Raw genomic sequence first — 19,871 nt, forward strand, 5'->3', positions numbered from 1 at the left:
TCTCACACGCAATAAACAACAGTTCTGGCTATGACACAAAGCCTGTTTAGCATCTTCAGGGGTGCTGTATGGCTTGAATTTCATGCAATCTGAAAAAAGTGTTCGCCTCCTAGCCAACTGCTATGAAGAATGTTGACTCCATAAAGCAACGCAGGATTCCATTCAATCGCTATTCTAATACTGATAACATACGTGGGGCTTTTACCACAGCAACCCAGGCTAGTGCTAGGAAGAAGGCAATGCAGGAGTAAACAGGTGAATTTAAACGAGGGTCGCAGTAATTACAGGTTTAGGACCGCGCGCCTACTCACCACTGGGCACCACGAGGTCAATCTTGTTGCACATGTCGCTGTAGCAGCAGTGCGTGTTGCGCAGCTCCTTGGTGGTCTGGCAGAAGAAGGGCTTGCCGGGCGGCAGTAGCTCCTTGGAGGGGATGCACTGCCGCAGGTGGTGCTCCACCCCCTCGAAGTTCGAGATGGACACCATGCACGCGCCGTCCGTCTCGCACGTGAAGTTGTTTTTGTTGCAGTCGGAGCAAAGGCAAGTGAGAGCTGAAAAGGAATTCAGAGAGCGGCGGTTACAACATGGCACTCGCACCTGCGAGAGATGTCAGCGAGGGAGAGCAGGGACAAGACAGGCCTCAGATATGTACCAGAACTGAGCATTCATAACAAAAGCACTAGACTCTGCCCAGTTGTAGGAGAGGAAGAGGTGTAGGCAGGAAGGCCACTCTCTCCAGTAAGCTAAACTTTTGAAAATTCAAAAATAAAACAAAAAACAAACAAAGGAATGCTGTATGTTAATGTACTGCATTACAAATAAATAGCATGGCAATAGATACGTATTTGTGTGGAACCAAAGAATTGTCAAATTATATTGGTGTAGGTTTTAAAGAAAAAAAGTGACAGTTGTTCTGTCCAGCGAAACCTAAAAATCCATGTGGGTTAATGACTGTCGTCCGTCCATCTGTGCTGCTGCCACAGAACAAGCATTTACAATGCAACAGTATCGCCTTTTCAAAAGTTAGAGCTATTGGCATTGTAAATGAAAAAATGTTTACTTAGTGTTGGTTTTGAAAACAGATAAATAAATGGCATTGTCATTTACAATGCCAATAGCATAGCGCCATAACTGCAGCAGCAATTCTGCAGCGGTGCGGGCGTTCTGATGAGTGGGCGATCCTGCGTGGGCAGTTGGCAGCACTGGGGAGGGAGCACGGAAGGGGTTAATCTCTCGCAAATGCCACACACAAACACACAAACCCACACACACAGACCCACACACACACACACACACAGAGCCACACACACACAGAGCCACACACACACACAGCCCCCCCACACACACAGAGAGCCCCCCCACACACACAGAGCCCCCCCACACACACAGAGCCCCCCCACACACAGAGCCCCCCCACACACAGAGCCCCCCCACACACAGAGCCCCCCCACACACAGAGCCCCCCCACACACAGAGCCCCCCCCCACACACACACAGAACCACACACTGAGCCCACCACACACACACAGAACCACACACAGCCCCACACACAGAGCCCCCCAACACACAAAGAGCCCCCACACACAGAGCCCCCCCCCCACACACACAGCCCCCCACACACACAGAGCCCCCCCCACACACACAGAGCCCCCCACACACAGAACCACACACACAGCCCCACACACAGAGAGCCCCCAACACACAGAGAGCCCCCACACACTCACAGAGCCCCCACACACTCACAGAGCCCCCCCACACTCACAGAGCCCCCCACACTCACAGAGCCCCCCCACACTCACAGAGCCCCCCCACACTCACAGAGCCCCCCCACACTCACAGAGCCCCCCACACACACACAGAACCACACACAGAGCCCCCCCAACACACAAAGAGCCCCCACACACACAGAGCCCCCCCACACACAGAGCCCCCCCACAAACAGAGCCCCCCACAAACAGAGCCCCCCCACAAACAGAGCCCCCACACACAGAGCCCCCACACACAGAGCCCCCCCCCCACACAGCCACCCACACACACACACACAGAACCACACACACAGCCCCACACACACAGCCCCAACACACAGAGAGCCCCCACACACACAGAGCCCCCCACACACACACAGAGCCCCCCCACACACACAGAACCACACACAGAGCCCCCCCCACACAGAGCCCCGCCCACAGAGCCCCCCCACACAAAGAGCCCCCCCACACAAAGAGCCCCCCCACACACACAGAGGCCCCCCACACAAACACAGAGGCCCCCCACACACAGAGCCCCCCCACACACACAGAGGCCCCCACACACACACACAGAGGCCCCCCACACACAGAGCTACACACACACACACAGAGCCCCCCCACACAGACCCCCCAAACACAGAGCCACACACACAACCACAAACAGAGCTATACACAGACACACAAAGAGCTACACACACACACACCAGAGCCACACACACACAGAGCGCAACACACACAGAGCGCAACGCACACAGAGCGCAACGCACACAGAGCGCAACGCACACAGAGCGCAACGCACACAGAGCGCAACACACACAGAGCGCAACACACACAGAGCGCAACACACACAGAGCGCAACACACACAGAGCGCAACACACACAGAGCGCAACACACACAGAGCGCAACACACACACAGAGCCGCACACACACACACAGAGCCGCACACACACACAGAGCCGCACACACACAGAGCCCCCAAACACAGAACCCCCCACACAGAGCCCCACCCACACACACAGAGCCCCACCCACACACACAGAGCCCCACCCACACACAGCCCCCCCCCCCCACACACAGAGCCACACACACTTAGTTAGCTCAGCCACTGCATACTTTCAGCAGGATTCACAGGCTGTGGGTGGGAACTTGCCGATTTGATTTCACCACGATCAGCTAATGTGAAGCGTAGCCTGACTTTTGCCAACATACCCACGCACCTTGAAAAAAAACCCAGATCGGATCAATTGGTGGCCGTAACTTAAAATATTTAATTTGTAGATATGCCTTCCGAGCTGCCAATCCGTGAAAGATCATCGATCCCCAACAACAACAGTGGAAGTAACGCACAAGTGACAAATCACATGTATCTATTTAGGGCAAATGATTTATTTAGCACACACAAAGAACATCGTGGCAAAATAATCGCAGAGGGGCAGAAAAATATTATTTGCATATGCACTAAAACCCTCTTTTAAAACACACGACAAGTTGTTTCTGAAAACCTCAGGGCTAAAAATGCAAATACCTAATGTTGGGGGCGGAAGGTGCATTTCTAAGCTGAGCTCCGCACATCTCCAACCCAGCACGCATAAAGCAGTAGGACGGGGTTCAACCATCCTGCACTCTCTAAACACCCTTCCCCGGTTTAGTGATGCACGCCCTTCCCTTCTATACTTGTCACCCATCCATGTCACAAAGCAGCAGCCTAGCCCAATATTCCCGGCCAGAGCCAGTCCATCACCCCGAAATATTCGCCTATAAATACCGGGTGTCAGCGATTTTGATTATTTTTGTACGGGCATTAAATACTAGTGATGCTGGTAGAACACCAGCCGGATGGCAATCCTAACTATATAAAATATTTCAAATCCTTTCTTTGCTGCCAAAAGCATAATCAGTTAGAAGTTAAGCTAGAGAGCGTAATACTTTGTTAGGTATGATTTGTTTTAAGTGGCTTTAAAAAAAAGACCCTTTTTAAAAGGAAACCCCAATGGAAACTGAAAACATTTGTGTGTAAAGTTGTGCCTCTTGGAGTCCCGTACACTACCCAGCACCAGGCGCACGCACCCACCCCATTCTCCCCCGCCCCCACTTCTGGAGTCCAAACTTCAGGAAACTTCCTGCTGGGTTTGCAGCGGCCGCGAGGAATGCGTGCCACATCAACACCCTCCAGCAGACGCCCACCTTTACCCCTCGGTCTGCAGCGTGCGGACGCGAGGCAGGCCTGGGCGCTCAACCACCCTGAGACCTGGGATAAGAGGCATCTCCCAGACACGCCATTCCTTGCACCCCACCACTCCGTTCTGTCTGCAGCTTTTCACAATGTCTAACGACCTTAAACAGAGGAAGAAAGCGACCCCCTCCAAGTCTAATGAAGGAGCGAAGGCAGAGCAGGACCGAGGGGCCGCCAAGGCAGGGAAGGAGACAGGCTCTCCGGCGTCTCTGAAGTCCAGGGAGTTGCGGAATGTGTGCCCCGAGCCCGGCTGTGCCTGCTCTCCCTGTGTGTCTGTCTGCTTGGCGTCCAGCTGGTAAGTACAGCACGGGGAGGCGAAAGGCCCCGGTGATGTGCGTTCTGCGAAGAATGAACTAAGACCGCCCTCCGCTGTTATTGCTGGCCCCACCGCAGCGCCCAAGTCTATATGCGGGCACAGGTTCCCACTGCCAGGCGCCGGGCCAGACTGTACAACCCGCCACCTCTGTTTGTTCTTTTCTCTGCCTCAGTTTGGGACAAGTATCGCAGACGCCATGACGTACACTTTTCTCTCTTGACTTCCTGCTGGCGTAAAAGCTTTCTTATCTTCTTTATGGGGCCAACTGTTGGCCCCATAAAGAAGATAAGAAAGCTTTTACGCCAGCAGGCAGTCAAGTAAGCCAGTCTGAAAAAGATGGGGCTTAGCGAGAAAGGAGAACGTCATTAGGACCTCTTCTCCAATGGGTGGCCACCGTTTAGGAGAAGAGGGGTGGGGCTAAACCGTCACTAGTGAAGTACACTCTAAAACATAAAATCTCGCGAGCTTGACTGCTCATGTGAGCAGTACGCCACACGAGATCTAAAAACAACAAATTATCTAGTTATCTAAGACACCTAATAGCATTCCAATGTCATGTGTGTCCCTTAAAGTTAGTTCAAGTATAAGCAGCTGGATAAATAACCAAAATGGTCACAGCTGCGTGGAGAGAATCATGTTTTTGTGGAAGCACACACTGTTTGTCCAATCAAAACATATACTCCTGGATCCCAACATGTGGGCGGAGCTAAAGCCCATCTCTAGTGATGCTGATAAATTGTCTGGCAACAGCTGTGCTGTCAGACCAGACCATAAAGATCGCACATAAATGGAATGTCAAGAGTTGTGGATGGGCTTACTTTTACAAATTTCCCATGAATACTGTCACACAAGCCTATTTTGCTGGATGTAGGTTTGTATGTTAAATTTTCTCATTACCGCAGGAACTGTTACTTAGTTCTTACTATCATGGATAGACAAGTCACAGGTGCATATTTCACCGGATTCAGAGGTACTGTGTCCCCATGTCCCAAGCTAGAGGGTTTTGTGATCCCATTCCTCAGAGCAGGACATTAAGTAACCCATTTTCCGAGATGGGGGCTTTGTGATCAACTTTGCAAGTATTTAGAGGAAAATTACAAGTTGACAACATTATCTGCCCCTTTTCACCACAATAGAGAAGTTATATGTTCACATTTTCCAGAAGGGAAGAGTTACAAGCCTAATTTAACAGGTTAACGTGGTTACCTCTTCCCATGATGAAGTGTTATGATATCCGTTATGCAGTATGTGACCCTCTTCATGGGATGGAAGGGATGTATGACGGTACCACGTGTACTTTTACAACGCGTACCGTTACAACGCTACTTTTACCACGCAAGTCGTTACAACGACTTGCGTGGAGGGGCGCTGGATAGTAAATTTTTTAATTTACTATTCCAACTCCAGTCCCAGTGGACTCTAGGGAAGGATTTGGATAGTAAATTAAACTATTTACTATCCTGGAGCGCCCTCCAGCGCAAGTCGTTGTAACGACTTGTGTGGTAAAAGTAGCGTGGTAACAGCACCGCGTTATAAAAAATGCGTGCTAACCGTTGTATACCGATGGAAGGATTAATCTGCACTTTCCAAGCTCGAGAGAAGTGTTACAAGAAATGAGGGTATTAGTTGAGGGGGTGAGAACTCGCTTTAAATAATGCCCTCAATCCTGGTCAGGGTGAATGAACCACAAAAGTCAATAAATTAACCTGCCCTTAACCTTTTAGTAGCCTACAACAAAAGCAGTTAGGTTTAACATGAAGGAAATGTGGCAAAGTATTTATGCAGTACTCAAAAAGTAATACGGTAAAATAACAAAAAATCCCAAACCAATTTGGAAAATCTGGGTAAATTTTAAGGAACAAAATGACACCAAAATGACAAATTCAATAAGTAGAATGCAAAACATGAAATTTAAAATTTGAAGTTAAAATAACACCAAAAAGCACAAAGTTCTCACCGCAGATATCTGGTCGCACTAGAATGGGTCAAAGCCAAAAATTTTGGCCGACAGATTGAGCGCGGGCCGGATGAAGGGACCATGGTTTGTGCCGGTGAAAAGCTTACCTTCTCGATTCAGAAACATTTCTAGAGAAAAAGTGGTCATCGATGAGTCGTTGACAAAGCAAGCAGCAAGCTGGACCCGAAGCAGGGCTCAATGATGAGAGGCTGATTAAGAGCAGGCTTGGTCGTCAGCAAAGGAGGGAAAGCTCCGAGTGGGCAAAGTCTGTGGTCAGGAAGGCCTCGAAATTGGCAGGTTGCTGCTTGGCTTCGGTCCTGGATGAAGCCATCTCCCTTCAGTCTTAAAAACGTTTCTAGAAGTCAGATTTCCTTCAGGGCAGAAAATCAACAAGCCGAGACAGACCGGTGATTCGGGGTATTCAACAACTGTCCTGGTCGCCAAAAGTTCTCCAGGCAGAAAGTTGGCAAAAAGATCTTACACTTTTGAGATAGGAGGAGTAGACTCTAACGCCAGCCGAGGGTCCAGGCTTAAGAGCACCACTTGGGGATTACTACTCATTCGAATAGAGGCCAGCAGCAGGTTATAGGGCAGGTCCAGTTGGAACTAGTCAGCTAGGCAGTTTGCAGGGAAGAGGCCTCTGGAAGCTTGTTGTGTTCCTGTAGCTCAAACAGGACAGTCAACTGACCCTTTGAGTCACTTATGGGGTACTGGATTCACTTCTGGGGCCCTGAATTTACTTCTGGGGCACTGGATTCAAGGCAAGCGGGTCAAGTCATGCTTCAAAGTCTTCAGAAAGGGGGGCAGACCACCTTCTGATCCACACAAGTCCAGGAGTGTTTTGAGAGGTCTGCGGAGTCAACTTTTCCTCCCACTGCCAGCCTACAGGAGTTTAGCAATCCCTTGCCCCCCTTGATTCAGTTCTGGTAAGGTCCTCAACCTCCACTAGGTTTGGTGCAAGCCAGACTAACAGACAAAGGACAGAAGGCCTAGGAATAAGCTGCATCTGCCAGTGACAGAGTAGACGCTCTACACTCTCTAAAGTCAGCAATAGGCTGGGTAGAGCCCCAGGCTACCCTTTGAACCTCAGGCAGGATCTATATACAGCCTCCTGGCCATCCTGCTCAGGAGCGGCACACCTCTCCCGACAGCCAAGGCCATTTGTTCACTGTCTGGGAGCAATACACAGGACTCTAAGGGAGCCGCCAGGTGACACTGGACACTGGCAAAGGGCACATTTGGCTTATACAGAAAAATTACAACTTTCTAAACGTGTTAATTCTAAAATACGAATATAACATTCGACTTTACCATGAAGTTAGATAATAAATAAGTATTCAAACAAGTCATTGAATCATGTTTCTCCTGCTCCTAAACTTAATTAAGCAATATAAACTGTTATAACGTAACCAGTGTTTTTCTATGGGAGGGAGTCAGTCTTGCTACAGGAAACAAGCATTTGCAATGTAATAGGTCTCGCATTTGCAAGTGTTTAAGCTATTGGCTTTGTAAATGACAATGTCTTTTATTTATGTATTTTAAAAACCAACGCATAAATAAAAGGCATTTTCATTTATAATGGCAATAGCTCAAACTCTCACAAATGTGAGAACACTTTAATGATAGCCACGCCCCTTTCTTTAGATGCTGCTTGCCGTATTCAGTATTGGTGGTGGTGGTATTGCATTGGTGGTACTGGTGGCGGTAGTGGTATTGGTAAAGGTGGTGGTGGTATTGGAGGTGGCATTAGGGTTATTCATGGTGGTATTGGAATTGGTGGTGGTACTGATGGTGGTGGGGTTATTGGTAGTGGTAGTGGTAGTGGCGGTGGTGGTATTTGGGATGGTAGCAGTGGTGGTATTGGCGGAGGTGGTATTGGTGGTATTGATGGTGGAGGTATTGGTAATGTTGGGGGCGTGGCTTGGATGCCGAGGAGGTAGGCAGCGTGAGCTCGGAGCTCCGTGCCCGATCCCGGAAAATATCCTGAAAATTCATTCGAACCCCGAGATAAAGGACATTATCCGGTACTGGACGGTACTGCGGAGGGTCCGGGACCCGCGGAAGACGACACCGAGCCTTCCCGCAGCAGTAACTTAACTTCGAAAGCTGAACTCGGCCGAGAAGTCGCGGACCCCAAAATGGCGGCGATGGCATGAGATCGCTTGTGACGGAGACATCTGCCCGGAGACCCACTGAAGACCGCTCCCGGACACGCTAGGGGTGCTGGCGGCCGTGTCGCGCCTCTCCCCAGGTGTTGGTAGAACTTTGGGCGCGCCCTTGGGCGGTGGTTGAGGACCGTCTTCTGATTGGGGCGACAACGGTGCGACAGTGACTCGACGACGAGTACCCCGGATCTCAGGCGCAACTGGCGCTGGCCGAGCCACGACCGCTCGGTGCTTCCTGCCTCTTGGTGACATTTCTGGACCTGAGAACCCGGCCGGAGGACGGTGCCCGGCGACACTCGGAGGGCGACCAAGAACATATTCGAGGACCACCGCCCATCCCGGCCCAGATGGGGAAACCGAAGGGGAAGGGGGATGGCGCGACCGACACTGAGGCGGCGGAAGGAGCAGAGAGAGACCAGGCGGCGCTACAGCGGATGCAGGATCGCATCCTGGAAGCCATCGCCACCACAAAGGATGCCCTACAGCAAGATATAGCCCAGGTGGCAGCGGGCCTGGGCCTCCTGAAGGCCGACCACGTCAAACTTAAGGACAGGGTGAAATCCGTGGAGACCACGGTTAAGGACTTAGCCCCGGCCCAGGCAACGATGAAGGCCCAGATGGCCGACGTGATGGACCGTCTGAAGGTACTGGAAAGGAGGGCCGAGGATGCAGAAAACAGGAACAGGCGCAACAACGTACGCCTAGTGGGCCTGCCGGAGAAAATTGAAGGCGACGACATGGTGGGCTACTTGGATAACTGGCTGCGGACGGAGGTGGCACCTGAAGGCCTGTCCCCCTTCTTCTCCCTGGAGCGGGCACATAGAGTTCCGGCGCGTCCGCCAGCCTTGGGCCTTCCTCCTCGCCCGGTGGTGTTCAAGTTGCTCCATTACCGGGACAGAGACTGGCTTTTACAGAGGGCGAGAGAGGCAGGGCCCTTTCAAGTGGAAAACAACAGAGTCACCATGTTCCCGGACTACACGTTTGAGACTCAGCGACTTCGGGCAAACTTCTTGTCCCTCAAGCGCGAGCTCCGCCAGGAAGGCATCAAGTACTCCCTGTTGTTTCCAGCCAAGCTAAGAGTGGTGGTGGACGAAAAGTCTTTATTCTTTACGACTTCTGCGGATGCATGGGACTGGTGGGATACTTATAAGGCAGGAACGGACGGTGCTAAGGCCAGGGAGGAAGAGGCCAAGATGGAAAAGCCGATCAGACAGTCCCAACGGATCAGAAAGAATCGCAGGAGGACCGGGAAACCCTCGATGTCGCAGACGGAGGCGGAGAGGCAGGCGGCCCTACAGGCGGTGGTGGACTTATCTAGAGCCGCCAGGACTCAGTCTGGGAAGGGCACGGATTCGGAGGCCCCGGGAACGGGCTCAGAGACAGGACAATCGGAATTTGGTGGAGCCCGGGGCCCTATTGTGACGCCGCAGACCTCGGGAGAGATACTGGAGGCGTGTTGAACTGGTTTGGCGGAATGGACTCGTTGGTTGGACACCGGGGCGATGGACCCGCAGCAGTGGAAAGACATTGATTGAGGTTCTGGGGATCTGTAATGTGGGGATTGTGGGGTGGAGCGCGCGGGGCCGATTTGTTGGAGGTTCTATAGCATTGAGCCGCGCCTTACTGGCCCCTAAGGTCATCGCAGTGGGGACTGCGAATATTACCACCTTTCCTTGAGGGGTGATCGGGAGTGTTGGTTTGGATGGGGGTACTTCCAGTTGCGGGGGGGCCTGTCCTGGGGGGGTGGGAGTTGCGAGCAGTTGGGGTTGCTCAAGGGGTTGTAGTTGTTGGAGGGGTTTGGCTTCCTGTTTGGAGAGGGTGGGGGGGAGGGCCCGTGGTCGCGGGAATTAGGCGAACACTGTTCTTTGTTGTATGGTCCGGTTGTGTAGGGGGGAATGGCTAGTACTGGAGCGTTGAAATGTGTGACCTGGAATGTGCGGGGCATGCAGTCCATGACGCGCAGACATAAGGTTCAGGCGTACCTCAAGCGTAGGGGGGTTCACATAGCGTTCCTGCAGGAGACGCACCTAAATAAGCAGGAAGGGGCGGCTCTACAAAGGCGCTGGAGGGGGCAGTTATTCTACACGTCATTTTCAGCATTTGCGAGGGGGACATTGATTTGGATACGGGCGGGGGTCCCCTTCCAAGTCTCGAAGTCATCGATAGACCCAGAGGGCAGATATGTGGCGGTGGAGGGAAGGCTGAGAGGCAGGATGATATCGCTCTGCAATGTGTATGCTCCTAATGTAGACCTGCCCGCTTTCTTGTCTAACGTCTCGGGCAAATTGGCGGGTTACTTGGCGGGGCCGGTCCTCCTGGGGGGGGGACTTCAACTCGGTTGAGGATGTGCTACTAGATAGGTCCCATCCCCCGCTACGCGCGTCCCCAGCACATAGGATCGCCAAGCGTAGATTAGAATGGCAGGAGAGCTGGGCCCTCACGGATGCATGGAGGGCGTTGCACCCCACCACTAGGGATTACTCCTTTCACTCGCACCTGCATGATTTACATGTGAGGCTGGATGCATTTCTTTGTTCGGAATGTGTGCTCCCTGCGGTGGGAGGGGCGGAATACTTGGCAAGGACGATATCGGACCACAACCCCTTGTTGATGTCTCTGGAATGGATGGTGACTGTTAACTGCGTGCCAACATGGCGCCTGCAACCTGACACCCTGGACGACTTGTTGTTCAGGGAGGCCCTGAGTGACCGTATCGAGAGGTATTTTGAGGAGAACAGTGGTTCGGCTTCCACGAGGGCGGTTGAATGGGATGCTTTCAAGGTGGTGGTGCGGGGACACTGTATTGGGCACACGGCAGGGGCACGGAAGACTTTGTTGGACGACTTAGACAAGGCTGAGACACGGCTGAGGGATCTTGAGAAGAGGCGCCCGAATCACCCAGAACTGCAGGAGGGGCTTAGCGGGGCGTGGGAGGGGCTGGCGGTAGAGCTAGAGCGGCTGCGTAGCTTCGACCACAAGGCATACGTGACGAGGGCGCATGCGGAAGGTGATAAGGCGGGGGCGATGTTGGCTTGGCTTGCTAACCCTATCCGGGGGGGAGGGCCGATCATGAGGATACAGGAGCCAGGGGAGGAGCCTTGCCACACCCAACCCGGGATCCTGAACAAGTTCCGAGCTTATTATGAGGGGCTCTATCTGAGTGGTGATACGGGAGGGACGGAGGAGCTTGAGGAGTTCTTGGACGGGCTAGAGTTGCCGCGAGTGGAGGACTCGGAGGCAGAAGAGTTAGGGCGGCCAATCTCCCTCGGAGAAATAGGTTGCGCTGTAAAACAGATGGCTAGAAACAAGACCCCGGGCCTTGACGGTCTACCGATCGAATTTTACGGCAAATACCTAGAGCATCTTGCTCCACGGCTGCGCGAGGTATACAATGAGGCGCAGGAGAGGGGCCGACTCCCGGGCTCTATGTGCGAGGCCCTTATGATCCCACTCTTGAAGCCGGGCAGAGAGGGTGCGGCGCTGTCCTCGTACCGTCCGTTATCTATGTTGACGACGGATTACAAAATCCTCAGTAAAATTCTGGCCAACAGATTGCTGGTGCACATGACGAGCCTGGTTCATGGTGACCAGTGCGGTTTCATACCGACACGCAACACCACTCATAATATCCGCAGACTCACGAGACTGATGGGTGTGGACTGGCCAGACGCCATCTCCCCATTTGTCCTGTCCATCGACATTGAGAAGGCATTTGACAGCCTCGAATGGGGATACCTGTATGAGGTGATGCGCCGCTTCGGGTTGGGAGACGGATATATACAGTGGACCAAGGTCCTCTATACTGAGGCGGTGGCGAGGGTCCGGGTGGGTGCGCTGATCTCGAGACAATACCCGATCAGACGTGGCACTAGACAGGGTTGTTCCCTGTCCCCGCTGCTGTTTGCGTTAGCAATGGAACCCTTCGCTGCGGTAGCCAGACTGGGCCGCCACTACGCAGGTCTGCCTTTTAGGGGGAGGCCGCACCTCATCTCCCTTTACGCGGATGACTTGTTGATGTTTTTGGCCAATGCCGGCGCCGAACTTCAGGGGGCGCGGAGGCTACTGGAGCAGTTCGGTAGGTTATCGGGCCTGAGGGTCAACTGGCCTAAATCCTGTCTGTTTCCCCTGAGGCCGGGAGAGCCGTGCCCACTCACTGCTCAGGAACTCCGGTGGGAGCCGCGCTGCCTACATTATCTAGGGGTTTATGTTTACCACACCCCGTCCGACCTGCTGGATGGCAACGTAACTCGCTGTATTAACGCCCTGCGTGGATCTATGGATTTCTGGGCGACTCTGCCGCTCTCGCTGGCTGGTAGAATTTCCCTGCTTAAAATGATAGCCCTGCCCAGGCTTTTGTACTATTTTAGGACACTGCCGGTATGGATCCCGAGTTCGGTTTTCAAACGCCTGAGGTCACTGATTATAGCGTTCCTGTGGGGCACGGGTAGGAGACGCATAGCGCTCGACACGCTGCTACGCCCCAAAGATGAGGGAGGTATGGCAGTGCCGGACTTCGAGGGATATTACCTCGCTGCCCAGCTGCAGACTTTTACTCAGGAGGTGGCAAGAGTTTATAGAGGTCCAGAGGACGCGAGAGTCGAAGGCACCCCGCGACACGTTCTGGCTTATATCACGCTGCACCAGAAACTCCGAGTGGGAGACCTGACGGTCGAGGAGCAGACTTTCCGTCTATGTTGGGACCGGGCCCGTAAGCGGGCGGGTGTCCGCCTTATGTACGCCCCCGAAATACCGTTGGGAATGGTCACTGCCCTCCCACATGGAGGTGACTGGTCACGCTTGCTCGGGTGGGAGGAGGCGGGAGTACACGTGCTGGGTGACCTCTACGAAGATGGGGTGTTGATGCCGTTCCGGGACCTGCAAGAGAGATTTGACCTACCGAGGGGTGACTATCTGCTGCACGCGGCAGTCACGGGCGCCATGCGAGCCCACTGGGGAGAAGGGCTGCAGGAACCGGGTACCTCAATGGCCTGCCAGTACGCCATGATGGCGGCGGGAACCTTTAAGGCCGTCACATGCCTGTACTCGCGGATGCAGCGGGAGGCCTTGCAACCTCTGGCAGCCCTGAAGGCCAAGTGGGAGCTGGACCTCCAGGTGGAGATACCAGACACGACCTGGGGCCAACTGCTGAGGAGGGCGCGGAAGAGCTCGAGGAATGCCAGGCTCCAATTAATCCACTTCTATGTTATCCACAGGGCATACCTTACGCCCGGGAAAATCCAACAGTACTTTGGGGCGACCGACGCTGCTTGCCCCAGATGTAACACAGCGGGGGCGGATTTCTGTCATATGCTGTGGGATTGCCCCTCTTTAGGCGACTACTGGCAGGAAGTTGGACGGGCCCTTAACGGGGCGACGGACAGGGATATCCAATACACTAAGGCAGTTGGCATCCTTCACTGGTTCCCACACACACCTAGAAATACGATGTCGAGTAAATTTATAGATTTAGGGCTTATCCTGGCCAAGCGGGAGATCACACGAAATTGGAAGTCCAGAGTGGGGCCCACGTATAAAAGATGGTATGGGGAGTGTCTGAGATGGGCCGCGTGTGATAGTACCCTACGATACCAGATGGCCTGGAGGTCGAATGATGAGAAAGCACTGGAAAGGGCGACTGCATGGGAGATGATGGTGCAGGCGCTCAGGGATGTGGACGATGAGGGGCAGGAAGGCGAGAGCGAACTAGCCGGAGCAGACCCTAACTCTATACAGGAGAACACACCTTAGCGATTGTTTGCTTCCTCCTGCAACACACCGGGCACTGATACATGGTTACTCAAGCGCAGCGCGACCACGGGGGAGGGCGGGTAGGAAGCTGGTTTGGAGGGATGTTGGGGTACCGCAATTTGGGGAGGGGGAGGGGCGTAAATCACAAAAGCATTCCAGGGTTATGTGCACAATGAAGCGGTCAGACAATGTAAGATGTATGAGACCAAGACGGAGATGAAGCTACCCACATCGCAAGCGGGGAGAGCGCCCCGGACGAAAAACAAATGTATTCAACTGAACTGGTCCATGTCAAAATCATTTTGCTGAATATCTTGTCTGTACTTTTATATTGGTGATGCAATAAAAATGATGTTAAAAAAAAAAAAAAAAGAGGTATTGGTAATGTTGATGATGGTGGTGGTATTGGCGGTGGTGGTAGTCATGGTGTTATTGGTGGTGGTGGTACTGGGGGTAGTGGTATTGGTGGTGGTGGTGACAGTGGTGGTATTGGTGGTGGTCTTGGTAGTGGTGGTATTGGAAGTGGTATTGAATTGGTGGTAGTGGTATAGGTGGTGGTGGTATTCGTGGTGGTGGTATTGGAGGTGGTGGTGGTATTGATGGTGGTGGGGGGGGTATTGGCGGTGGTGGAATTGGTGGTGGTATTGCTGGTGGTATTGGTGGTGGTGATATTGATAGTGGTGGTCTTCGTGGGGGTATTGGTGGTGGTGGTATTGCCGGTGTTGGTATTGGTGAAGGTGGTATCAGTGGTGGTGGGTGGTATTGACGGTGGTGGGGGTATTGGTGGTGGTATAGACAGTGGTGTTGTTAATAAAACATCAAGTGGCTTTAGTACAGATGACATGTAACACAGATGGGCTGTTGTCGACTTCAGTCCATTAGCACAGGATTATGTGCTACCTGAAATTCACATGACTTAATTTGCTAATCATTTCTAAATACATTTGACTTGGGGGGGGGGGGGGAGGGGGGGACTGGGGATAAAGGTTTTGAAACAGACATGAGAGAATGCCAGTTTAAATTGATTGAAAGCAGGCACCAGTGTTACGGGGCAGCCATGCGGCTTAAAAAACACACATGCGGTTTCAGCTGAAGCAGCGCATGTCCGGCCTGCAGCAAGATAAACTCACCCAAGTAAATAGTGCTTATAGACTAAATAAAAGAACCTGTGTAACAACCGAAGTAAAAGGGACAGTTGCCATGGGAGGGTACAAAGGAAGACAAGGCCATAGTAAGGAGGGACTAACAAGCCTATTATCGAATCCGAAGGCAGCCTTTACAAAAGACAATGACACAAGCCAATGAAAAATATGGGAGGAGAGTGGGCGCGGCTTCTCCCCCAAACTATACTACAGCAGTCATGCAGAGGGTAAACACCCAAAATATAGAATACAAAATATCGACAGGACACAACATCGAATCAAAAATATTGAGAGGACAGAACATAGAACAGACATAATATAGTTGGAAATAATATCGACATATAGTAATATCAAATGCCATATCGAATGTCATATCGAATGTCATTACATCGATTTTTCTAAATTATATTATATGTTAGTATATGTGTTAAAAGTATATAATATAGTTTTAATGTAGGTTACAATTTTTTGAAGATAATGAATTTTATGTTAATTTTTGCATATATTCGTTCCGTAGCGGGTTGTGGGTTTATAGGGGAATAGGGTGGGAAATAATTTAATTTAGATTTAAAAAAATAATAAATAATTAATTATGTAATGGTAAATAATTAATCCTGGTAATTAAGCTAATTAATTTATTAAATATTAGTAAAGTTTAAAAAAAAATTATTAACTGATAAATATGTACATTGTCTACATTTGTATTAATAAGTAATTAAATATTAATGATTAATAATTAATGTAACGTTAGTTATATTAATCTTTGGAGGAGTGTGTGGAGTGTTTATAGGGGAGTATGGTGTGTATTAAGTTAATTGAAAATACATTTTTATTAATATTTATATAATATTTAACCAAAGTTATTTTATACTGTTAATTGTGTTAATTTAGATATCGGTTTATATTTTTTGTTAATTGTGATTAGCTAATTAATTAAATGTTAATTAATTATGTTAATTTAATGATATTTTAGACTATTGGAGGTGACGTTTATAGTGGAAAATAGTGGGAGGTAAATAAAATTTAAATAATTTTTTTTAAAATTAATTTTAATTAAATTGTAAGACTGCGTCTACTAAATGATTGCTCTACGCTATCCAACGCTTTCCCTACTGTTGCACTCACTGGAGTGGGAATAGTAATTTTTACCTACCCGCTATCCAACACTTTCCCTACTGTTGCACTCACTGGAGTGGGAATAGTAATTTTTACCCCTACGCTATCCACGCTTTCCCTATTGTTGCACTCACTGGAGTGAGAATAGTCATTTTTACCCTCCTGCTATCCAATACTTTCCCTACTGTTCCACTCGCTGGAATCCGAATAGTAATTTTTTCCCACCCGCTATCCAACACTTTCCCACTGTTCCACTCCCCGGAGTGGGAATAGTAATTTTTACTCTCCTGCTATCCAATACTTTCCTTACTGTTCCACTCACTGGAGTTGGAATAGTAATTTTTACCCACCAGCTATCCAACAAAATCTCTACTTTTGCACTTGTTGGAGTGTGAATACTAATTTTATTCCCTTAGCTAGGCAACGTTTTTAATTTTGTTGTATTTAATGTAGTGTAAATTTTTAATTAACAAAAAGTATTACTTTAATTATTTAAATTATTATATATTATTTATTTTTATATTCATATAATAGATATATATATATACACACATATATATATATATATATATATATATATACACGTGTGTGTGTGTGTAAATATATTGTTAATGTTTTAAATATTTTATAATTAAGATTATTATTTTAGATTAGGTAAATATATATATATTTAAAAAAAATGTTTCTTTACAATCCTTGTATTATTTTTACATTTTAAGCCTTTTTACATTATTTTAACTGTTTTAATTACTTTTATATTATTTTGAATACATTTTAAAAATTCGATATTTCAGTTAACTATATTTTAAACATCCATATTTTCTACTCAATATTTTAGTACTTACCCGTTTGTAGATGGGGACTCGATATTCTGCCCCTCGATATTTTGGCATCGATATTCTGGACAGTCGATATTCTGTCCCTCGATATTTAGTTACTGATCCCTCGCAGAGCGAGCAGCGCATGCGCGCTGCTGCTAAGCTCGACCTAAAAAACATTTGTTTGCAAGTTCACAAACAAATGTTTTTTTAGCAAGTGGAGGAGACAGCGCTGACCTGCTTCTTCATGGATAGCTGGCTGTTGAGGATGATGTTGAGACTGCGGGTGTGTTCGGTGGGTTTGGGGGTTGACCCCAACTCAGGTGTCCACAATACGTTGTTCCAGAGGATATCCTTGCCTTTCCTGAAGAGGAGTACTTCGGTCTTGTCAGTGTTAAGTTTGAGACAGTTGTTCATCCAGAAGGCCATGTCTTTCATGCATCTTTGGAACTTGTCTTTGGTCAGGGAGAGGAGGAGTTGGGTGCCGTTGGCGTAGGAGATGTTTAGTCTGTGGCTTCTGCCAATGCTGACCAGAGGTGTCATGTATACATTGAAACGGGTGGAGCGGAGGGATAAGCCTTGAGGTACACCGCAGTTGGTGTTCTTAGGGAGCAAGACGTAGGGATGTGATCCACTGGAGGACTGCTCCTTGGATTCCGATTTGGTAGTCTGTTGATCAGTGTGGTGGGATACGGTATCGAAAGATACAGCGAGGTCAAGGAGGTTGACGGCTGAAGTTTCTCCGTGGTCTAGTAGCATCCTAATGTCGTCCGTGGCTGTGACTAGGTCTGTCTTGGTGCTGTGGTTTGCTCTGAAGCTGGATTGGGAGTGGTGTAGAAGGTTGTGGTTCTCCAGTAACTAGTGTGCTGGATGTTGATGGATTTCTCAATAGCTTAAGGTGGGAAAGGGAGCAGGGAGATGAGTCAGTAGTTCTTAGGTTTTACTGGGTCCACAGATGGCTTCTTCAGCAGTGGCTTCACTTCAGCATGTTTCCATTTCTGGGGGAAGTGGGCCGTAGTAATAGAGGAGTTAAGGACATTGGTTCTTTGCTGATGGGTTGATTGCCAATGTTAAAAGTATGGGGTGGGCAGGAGTTTGCTGGGGTTTCGGAGTGAATGGATCTTATGAAGGATGCCATTTCCTTCTCAGTGAGGGTATTCCACGAGGTTCACTGGTGTGGGTGTGCGTCACTTGGCGTGGTGCAGTTGATGCGGTCTTCAGCGGCTGTTGGGATGCGAAGTCTTGGAAGATAGTGCTGATTTTGTTGTAAAAAGTTCGAGAGGGTGTCGCAGAGAGCTTGCGAGGATGTGATGTTGTTTTCCGTTGCCGAGGGGTTGATTAACTCTTTGACTATGCAAAAAAAGTTCCTTGCTGTTGTTGGAGCGGTCTTTGATGCGTTAGTTAGGGCAGTTTTCTTGGTGTTCTTCAAGAGGTGGTGCATTAGTTGAGATCCTTAAGATCTCACAGATACAAAATTTACACAAAGAAGAGGCAGCACAAGCATTTCCTGTCCCTTCTATAATATTAAAGTGACCATTGCACCCATGTGGCACTTATGTAATACAGCCCCAGGTTCACATTGTAACAGCAGCAGTCCTACCAGTGTAGAGGCGTACCCCCGCAGCACTAATAGCAAACTAAGAGCAGCAGTAAATACAGCTGCACCAGGTGTAGATATAGTAGCAGGCCTACCAGTGTACAGGCCCATGACAGCAGTACTAAGGAGCAGCAGTAAATACTGCCTCCACCAGGTGTACATCCGGTAACAGCAGGGGTCCTACTAGTGTACAGGAGTATAGTCCCAGTGCTGATAGTATACTTTAAGGACAGTGGTACGTACTGCATCAGTGGGTGCACATACTGTAAGAACAGCAGTACTACCAATGTACAGCATGCAGGGCTGGCAGTACTCATACCATAGTGTAGGAGAAACAGGAAATAGTGCCTGCACCATGTGTCCATATTGTAACAGCCGCAGTCCTATCCATGTACAGGCATACAGCGGGAGATGGCAGCATTAGATGAACATATCGTGACAACAGTACACCAGCATACATAGACAGTACAATAGTAGCAGTGCACCTTGCCCCAAACCTACAAGTATATTGCGTATGTAGGGTATTACCACCTGCAGCCAGTGTACAGACATTGCAATAACAGCAATAATATGTGCTCCTGCGGAGGAAGTGCTTACTGCTGCTCTTAAAGTAAGATTAATTCTGTACTAAAATGTACAGAAACTACAATAACAGCAGCAAAACCCGGAATAAAGAGTTTGACAGCAGCATCAGGACTACAGCCAAGTGTAGATATATTGTGACAGCAGCAACAGTGCCTGCACCCTCTACACACACTATGAGAGCACAAGTACTATCTGCCTGCAGCAGGCATAAAGACATTTTGTTACAGACGCAATAACTGCAATGGGTGTGCATCTACATGCATGTTACACACGAGTTTCAGTATTACAAAGACAACATTATTTTTGTCATTAATTGTACTCTGTAGCAGTACAGTTACTTCACTGAGGAACTGAAGGCATATGCGATAGTGTTCTTGGGGGACATTTTTATTATTTAAGGCTGCATTTGTTCCCCTCTGAATTCCCAGGTTTTGTTTTTTTCCTGAAT

General features: G+C 49.5%; 1 protein-coding gene across 1 annotated transcript in view; it reads right to left on the reverse strand.

Annotated features, from left to right (window-relative positions):
- ACVR1B (activin A receptor type 1B) overlaps positions 1-19,871 on the reverse strand; it is a 180,640-nt gene that overhangs the window by 111,726 nt on the left and 49,043 nt on the right. The window contains exon 2 of the mRNA XM_086963785.1: positions 312-551. Within this exon, the coding sequence (XP_086819911.1) occupies positions 312-551 (240 nt within the window). The remainder of the gene's footprint in view (positions 1-311; positions 552-19,871) is intronic.

The sequence above is a fragment of the Lissotriton vulgaris genome, chromosome 1_1, assembly GCF_964263255.1.
Source record: "Lissotriton vulgaris chromosome 1_1, aLisVul1.2, whole genome shotgun sequence".
Classification (NCBI taxonomy): Eukaryota; Metazoa; Chordata; class Amphibia; order Caudata; family Salamandridae; genus Lissotriton; species Lissotriton vulgaris.